The sequence below is a fragment of the Pyxicephalus adspersus genome, chromosome Z (genome assembly GCF_032062135.1).
Source record: "Pyxicephalus adspersus chromosome Z, UCB_Pads_2.0, whole genome shotgun sequence".
NCBI classification, from domain to species: Eukaryota; Metazoa; Chordata; class Amphibia; order Anura; family Pyxicephalidae; genus Pyxicephalus; species Pyxicephalus adspersus.
The window spans coordinates 44,814,712-44,823,299 of NC_092871.1; the positions used below are offsets into that span (position 1 = coordinate 44,814,712).

Genomic DNA, 8,588 nt, shown 5'->3' on the forward strand with positions numbered 1-8,588 from the left:
GTACTTTTTTAATTTACCGGTATGTATGCTTTTATTTTCTTTTTCTCCTAGGTCTTATTTTCGGGGTAGGTCTTATATTAGGGCAGGTTTACAAAATAGTCCTAGGTCTTACTTTCGGGGTAGGTCTTATTTTCGGGTAAACACGGTACTATCCTTGTAGGCAGATTGTGTGTGTTCTGGTTTGGAAGAGGGATATTGTCATACCCCATAGTCTAACACTACAGGCTTTGGGGCCAATAATTATATATAATTTATATATAATTTAGAGAAAATGGATATAGAAGAATGAAAGTCTGCCATAACTGCTAGTTACAGGTCTGGATATCGTACAAATCAACAGATTTTCTAATCAATAATGTAAAAATAATCTACTGCAGATTATTGTACAGCCTAAATTTATTTCCTAATTTCTTTACCTTCTAATACCCAGGAGTATGTGGAGTTTGGAGGCATCAACTCCAATAATGCAACAAGAATTAAATCGTACAGACAGATTGCAGGGAGACCCGGGGACATGCCAGGGAAACCAGATCCATTTTCACCATTGATTTTCATCTGTTAAACAGAGACCAGACTTCTATGTGTTGTGATATTGTTGTTAATTATTAAAACATAAGTAGACATTGATACATCTTAACAACACTAGGAGTCGTGGTGTATTGCTATATCTTTTTAGTTTATTGATTTTCTGGATATATTTTTTATCCATGAGAAAACAATTTCAACCTTTAAGTAGAATTACATCCAGAACAGAGTATGGGACTGAGACAAAATGATCATAGTTACTGCCAAAGTAGAGCTTTGAGGATTTTCAAAGGTGTTGGTCTGTAAGGAGGCCAGAACCATGAGTGGATTGTACCAAGGAATTGGCACAAAGCTGCCTACTGATCTACTACTTTGATGAGCAGTATTACAAAGCTACCAACCATAATTCCACTTTTATTTTTCTGTTTTTTTTCTTAATACATGAAAAGTAAAACCTGATTGCTATAAATGAAAACACAATCTCTTTCGTATAATATGTTGACTGTGTGTATGTCTGTTTTTATGCAATTTATAAGTATACATATCTGAAAAGCATTATGATCATAGTAATATTTAGAATATTATGATAAGCTGTGCTTTAAGAAGTAAGGCGTTCATTATATTCAAATAGGAAATATTTGTTCTACACATGTGACCTAATCAAATGCCATCTTACCTAAAAAATGCCACATACAACACTAATGACAGTAATGGGGAATATGATTACAACAGCAAGGTGAAAGATGATGTGGCAGATGTATGAATAGGATGTACACGGTCATGTTAGTCACACAGAGATACGGGTGACAATACCTGTTGGGGAGGGCAGTAGCTCTATAGAATCCACAGAAAGCAGCCAGAAGAGAAAGAAAAGAAATGATTGTTATAACAGAGTACAAAATAAAAATGATAGTGAAAAAATATCAATATATTACTTGTTTAGAAAAACTTGAAATCACATAGATATGGCAGCTTAGTAGAAACATCTGCCATGGAAGATTTGCAGGATTGCAGTGCTTAGAAAACGTTTACTACGATGGGTTGTATTTTTGGTATTTACATTTGTCTAGTAACATGATGATGCCAGGAGCTTCTACCCAACATGGGAGGCCTAGAACAAAGAATCATAAATTGCTGTCACCTACAGATATTGGGTGAATGACAATCTGGGAGCTGTGACATGTTTTTCCATAAGTCTGTTATGTTCTCTTGTTTATAGAAGAAGGTGGAGTTGTAACTTGAATATGTGATATAGTTTTTAACAACAACAACAACATAAAAACATTGATTCCCACTGTCCAAATACAGATTGAAAACATATAACAAAGGGTGAGGTAAGGATACAAAATTCTGTACAAAGTATAAGATAGAGAGTGATTTATAATATTTATAAGAATAAATATTTCATCATGCTGTCGAAAGCACACACAAAAAAAAAAAACGACCACACTCCAGACAGCTAGAAAACATGACATGTATGAATAATAATAATAATTATTAATAATTAAATTATTAATAAATAATAATGTGTACGCACAAAGCTCCAGGGCTATGCCCACTCTCTGAAGACAGGTCCTCGCACTGAAAAAAACTTCTTGACCTCATTCTTTCACAACCCTCACTGTGTCACTAATTCAGCCAACTTCAGGGTCTCTATACCCGAAGAATGTCTGCTTTGTCCACATACCAGATGACTATACCTGTACCAAGAAGTGGGGATGGAGGGATTACCTGCTGCTCATATCATATTGGATCAGTGAGGTCCCTCTGACTTTACAGGTGAAATTATTTTCTCTTGGTTACTAGATGATATGATTTCATCACTTCATCAGAACAATAGATTACAAAATTAATGCTATGTAACCAAAGAGAATTTTTTTTCCCATGCATAATCATATTGAAATAGAAGAAAGGTAATCTAGCCTGAGACATTTCTAGTCAGATTTGTGTCTTGGAAGAGCAGCTTCAGGTTGCTGGATCCTAAGGCTGATTTCAGTCCAGTGGTTGACAGCATTGGTCTGTTGCAGACTCAAAAAACTTAGATAGCAGCCGTAATCACAGGTCTGAAACGGGCCTTAGTAGACTTTCTGCTGGACATTCTGCTATATCACAACACAACTTACAAACAAAATATTACACTAAAGCAAGAGAAACGCTACTATGTAGCATCTGTACATACAGAATACAAATCAATTTTAATGAATTACACCCACCATATAGAACAAGAACATTGTGCTAACAGCATACATACATACAAAATAGGAAAAATTACTTAGCATTTACCACCTGCATAATGGACACGAGAAGCGGTTTTGTAAAGTACATACATATAGAATGAGAACAGATACTGGGAAATGTACCTAGCATTAGGAGCAAGAATGCTGCATCTCTTTGTAGTTCTCTTCATTGGCTTCCATTTCACTTTGAAATCAAATTCAAGCTCCCGTGCTTTGCCTTCAAACCCCTCCACATTTCTTGTCCCACATAATTTTCTGACCTGGTAAAAAATTACTGCCCCAGCCGCTCTCTAAGCTCCTCCGATGACCTTCTAATGACTTACTCTCTTATAACCCCGACTCTCGGGAATGGTCTTCCTCATCTAATTCCGCTTGCTCCTACTTTCTGCTCAGTTAAAAGAGCTCTCAAAACACAATTTTTCATCTTTGCCTACCCATCTTCTTTTGTCTTTTGAAACCGTCACTACTTCCCACCACTCCATATCTCCCCTCCTATTGTGTGTTACTTCCCCCACCTACTAGATTGTAAACTGTTAGGGGCAGGGTCCTCTCTTCCTGTGTCACTGTCTGCATTCGTCTGTCATTTGCAACCCCTATTTAATGTACAGCTCTGCGTAAAATGTTGGCGCTATCTAAATCCTGTTTATTATTATTATTATAAAAAATAATAATATTAATGGTGTTATTGTGCAACCTCAATACATACAGAACTGGAACTGATGCTGGGAGCCTGGAAATTACATTTAGAGTAACTGCTCAACATCTCCACCTTCAGGACATATATGTCCACTACGTTGCCTGTTAGGGTAGGCAAAGCTTTGGGGCTGGGCTCAGGTTTCATGGCCTACAGCAGTGTTTCTCAAACAGGAATATTTCATTTCCAGGGTTTCCTTGAGCAGTGAGTCAGGTTACTTTGCAGTTGTGCTCTCTTTTTGATAAATAACCAGTAACAAAATGTTTAAACTTTTGGATATTGAGTGGAATGTTTCAAAACTCTTGTGTTTTAATTTGTGTTGGTGAAATGCAACATTTTACAGTTCTCCCTAGCACAAGCGGGACATAGCACATACTTAGGGGATCACGTGTGTCTTTTCTCTTCATGCATGGAGGTTTGGATTATACACAATTGTGGCAATGCCAGGCTACAATCATTATGTCACACTCTCTGCCTGCTGTCTACTAAAGTATGGATGGTATGACAGTGGGCAGTATGTTCGGGCAAGAAATGTGAATGATATGACACTGGGTAGTATGTGCTGGAGAGAAGTTTGGAGGGCATGACAGTAGGTAGTATGGGCTGAGAAGAAAGGCATGGAATTACAATTTACACTAGACAAAAACTAACTTCAGAAATTGTGGGGAAAGACAAGAAAACTGAAGTGGGAGAATGGCAAGGCAGCTGTAAAGTAAAAGGCAGGAGAGAAAAAAAAGTTAGTCTGGTCAGAACTAAGAACTTGGCAAGAATGTGACTGTCAGCAAGAAAAATGAATGGACATTGTGCAAAGAGAGCAGAAACGTAAGAGCCCATATGTGGAAAGAACATTAGCTAGAAAGAAGTTAGAGAAATGGGAAAGAGAGTTTGGGAGCCACATGTTGTAGTCATTTAGTACAATGTTTGGTAGCCAGATAGCGAAGGAGTATAAAAGAATACTAAAAAAATAATTTTGGAAGAAAATTGAACGCAGATGAAAGTTACATTGTGGATGAAATGAATGTGTATTGTGGAGAACTTGCGAAGAACAGTTGCACAAAAGAAGCATAAAACATATAGGGGTCTATTTATATAGTAGTGATTCTGACATTCCCTGTAACATTCCTTGGTTATGATTCATCCAGGTCTATGTGATTCAATGGAAGTAGTTGATTCTTCCCCAGAAACTGTTTCAGTTTCAGTGTCATAATAACTATAAACAGACCCGATAGTCAATGTAAAAGTCACAGAACTAACAGGTGATAGTGGACATGAATGTGAATGGTATGTTTTAAAAAAACATAATCAGGGAAGGCAATGTATTTGGGCGGAAAAAAACAAAATCAAATTGTAAGGTAGTAAGAGTAATCTGGGTAGAGATCATTCTTGCTGTATTGAATAAGTGAAGAGACAAATGGAGTGGTTACTGAGATGTGAATATAGTGGTTACTGTAAGGTATATGGAGCAACATCAGGAGAGTGAATGACATGGTGCCAACAAGGGTAATAGAGCTACAACAGGAGAGTTTCAGAAACAGTCACAAGAGGGTGAATCAGAGGTGAGTAGTAAGTAGAGGGTGTAATGTGGAGATCCCTAGGAGTGTGAAGGGTCAGAGCTTGGATAAATTTATTATCTGTGTGGATTGTGTTAATGGAGGCAACAAAGGAAATAGTGGTAAACCAGAAAACACCAACAGCAATCTCTAAAACGGAAACATAAACATAAAACTCACTGCTGTGGAAACCAGAAATAGATTTTGAAACTTAGCTTTTTATAGTGATAGGCCAGAAAAAAAAATAAAGGTTAGGATTGAAAAGAGTTGATAAAGGATGAATGAACATTTAATAAATACATAAATAATACATGATAAATGTATTATATAAATTCATATTAGGATCACCACAAAAGAGATAAGGTCACTATTTGAATAGAATAGAGTTATTAAAAGTAAACGATTCTTTACTGTAAAAACTGCAGAAAAAATATGAATTATTAAGGTTATAAGATTTTCTTTGTCAGGGCTGCTCTCAAAAAATGTGTAACTTTAATAAACTTATAACACTAGCAAAGTTGAGCACAGTATTACTGCAGGATGTTTTTGAAACCTATGCAATATTAGTGATCATCAATAATATCTAGATCACTAAAAATTGCAAAGAAAATACTGTATATACACGAGTATAAGCCGAGTTTTTCAGCACCCAAAATGTGCTGATAAAGTCACCCTCGGCTTATACTCCAGTCAGGTGCATGTGTCCAATGATCCGGCAGCCTTGTCCAATGGTTTCTGTCCCCTGATGTCAATGTCATCAGGCTGTGGCAGGAATTTGCTGTCCACAAGAGCCGGAAAGACCGTGGGGGTATGCTGGAGTTACACCAGCATAACTTCGGCGCTAAATTCAAAAGTACACAAGACATATGAAAAACCCACTTTGTTCCGTTGCCGTCCCCCGGCGTCCTGCTGGTCCCCCACAGCTCCCCTGGACACGTCTTCTTGCTTCTGTCTTCAGCTGCTGAATGCAGAGACGTTCTCTGTGGTTTCCCGGTGATGTCGGTGCATAAGTTGATGCAGGCGGCAGGAGCGACGGGAAATTCAAATAATTTTGTACTGGATTCAATACAAAATAGCTGTATTGAGTCCAATACAAAGAAATCTTTGTATATTATAATATAAATATATTACATATATATTATACACACTACTGTACAGTTATATTACGTTTAACTATTTATTTTTTAACAGATTTTTGTGTTGTTTTTTTTTATTTAAAGTTTATTAATAACTGTATTAAATTTATTAACATGCAAAAAAATGTAACGCTTTTTGTGTGGAAATATGAAGAGAACGCTAGGGGGGCTATGGTGGCGGAATGCAGTTCCCGACAGAATCATACCACCAGAGAGGTTAAAGAGAATTTAGTGGTTAGGTAAGGTAAGTAGAATACCTACCTAACCACTAAATTATCAATATGGTATTTGTTTACCGTATTATAGCTGTAATGGCCGTATTATGCAATTTTATTGGTATTTATTTTGATATTGAAACTTGCCAGTAGCTGCAGCATTTCCCACCATCTGCTTATACTAGAGTAAATCAATTTTTCCTGTTTTCCAAGGTAAAATTAGGTACCTCAGCTTATACTCTGATCAACTTATACTCGAGTGTATATGGTACTCAATTGTGTCCATGTGCCACTTCCTTTCTCGGAGGACGAGCAACACCTTACTCCTTTGCAGGGCTGTGGAGTCAGTACATTTTTTCTGATTCAAGATACACAATAATTGCTTCCATTTCAGACTCCACAGCCCTGCTGGACATTGGACAGCTGTCCTTGACACCAAGCTTTATTCTCGGCATGTAAAAATTGACTTGGGATGTACACCACATGCTTATACACGCCGTAAAAGCAAGAATATTCCTCGCTGTGTACATAAAAAACAGGACTTAGTGGTTGTTGATATACACAGGGAGGAATATTCCAATTATCTGATGGTTGTTGGAGGTGGTTATGCTACACTGCATGAAATGGAAAATGTGTTTAATATATTATTGCTCCCTGTTGTTGTGTTAGTTTACTCCTACTTTAGGTAGAGGTCACGATTATAATGAAAAATATGGAAAAAATGCTGATAAATGAGCTGTGATAAATGAGTAAGTGCTGATATGAATACACAAAAATATCACACTTTGTCACATGCATTGGAAATGTAAAATATTATATATATATGGATTGCATTCACTCAAATTGTGCTGCCGGGGAATGCGCATGCACCGGCGTTCATGGAGGTAGCTGCTCGGCACTCCTCTGGCTTCTTGACCGGCTCCTACAGCAGCGGGATTCGGCAGCCATGCTACCAAGGAGTACAATAAGCCTCCAGAACTTGCACTGCACCTTTCTGGCCCCCTAAGAGATGTGATTGTTAAACCGCATTGTTGAAATGTGCCCTATTTGCTGATGACATTTTAATGTATGTTACCTCACCAATAACCATGTTGCCCAACTTATTTACATTTTTGGATGAGTTTGCTGAATGTTCGGGTCTGCAGGTCTCACTCACCCCCATCCTGGTTGGGACAGATAGCAACAATTAAGATGAACGTGTTACCCCGCATTATTTATCTGTTCCGTACCCTGACTATTCAGGTACCTCAAAGAGAACTCAAACTTCTTCATTCTAAAGTAATGGGGTTTATCTGGGCTGGTAAGAAGAGTAGAATTCAAAAGGCCGCTTTGTTTGCACCTAAGAAACAAGGAGGTTTGGGAGTTCCCAGTTTGAAATATTATTATATGGTGGCTCAAATAGCAAAACTCCCCGTAAGCACGGTGCAAGGAGCCTGAACTAAATGGGTGTAATTAAAAGGTCTTGATACATTTTGTGGGTTCATAGATGCTCATATGTGGATTAAAAAAAAATCGGGGGGGAGTCTTACACTGCCCCACACTTTTAAACTCTGTCCAAGTGTGGGATAACAGGAAGAAGAGAGATCCCTAGCTCCCCAGAGGGTGCCTTCTTTAGTGATTTAAGCTTGGTTCACCCCAAACCTGAGTTAAAGTTAGCTAAATTGATTCTTTGGGGGAGAAAATATCTTTAGCGAAAGCTTGGAAAACATGCACGATACCTCTAGATCCCATCCTTAATAAAATGAACTAGATCTTGATCAATTACAGACTCATTCACACTTTGAAAAATACCCTGGATAAATTTGATGATATCTGGGAACCCTGGATCTTTTTTAACGCCAACTAATAGGTGATCCTTCAAGGTTTTTGTATGGGTTGTAAAGTCTTCCTATCCTTTCCCTCCCTTTCCCCCTCTTTTTTTTATTGTTGTGGCAATTGTTCTCTTCGTTTGGGTAGCTTACCTTACTTTTTTATCATTTCAATGTATCTATGGCACAGTTTTGATAATTGGGAACCACTGCTTTGTTGTTCTTCTTTTGTATGTTTACGGTAATTATGTTGTAATTGTTTTGGGTGGCTCTCTGTTTCATTATAGGTATTTTATCCAATTATTATTATCATTATTATTATTATTGTTAATATTATTATTAATATTAACCACCTGAGCGTTACACTGAGGTCTAGATTTCTGTACCAAAAGTGATCCACTGTTTTTCATGAAATTTTTTTTT

At 37.4% G+C, this 8,588-nt stretch overlaps 1 protein-coding gene across 3 annotated transcripts in view; it reads right to left on the reverse strand.

Moving 5' to 3' along the window:
• Positions 1–8,588, reverse strand: part of GARNL3 (GTPase activating Rap/RanGAP domain like 3) — a 140,321-nt gene that overhangs the window by 113,317 nt on the left and 18,416 nt on the right. The window contains exon 2 of one of the 3 annotated variants that reach the window (XM_072431880.1): positions 1,339–1,359. The exons of 1 other annotated variant lie outside the window; for it this stretch is intronic. In XM_072431880.1, the coding sequence (XP_072287981.1) occupies positions 1,339–1,359 (21 nt within the window). Of the gene's footprint in view, positions 1–1,338; positions 1,360–8,588 lie in introns of those variants that run through there. One more of the 3 variants, XM_072431881.1, reaches the window with a different exon arrangement.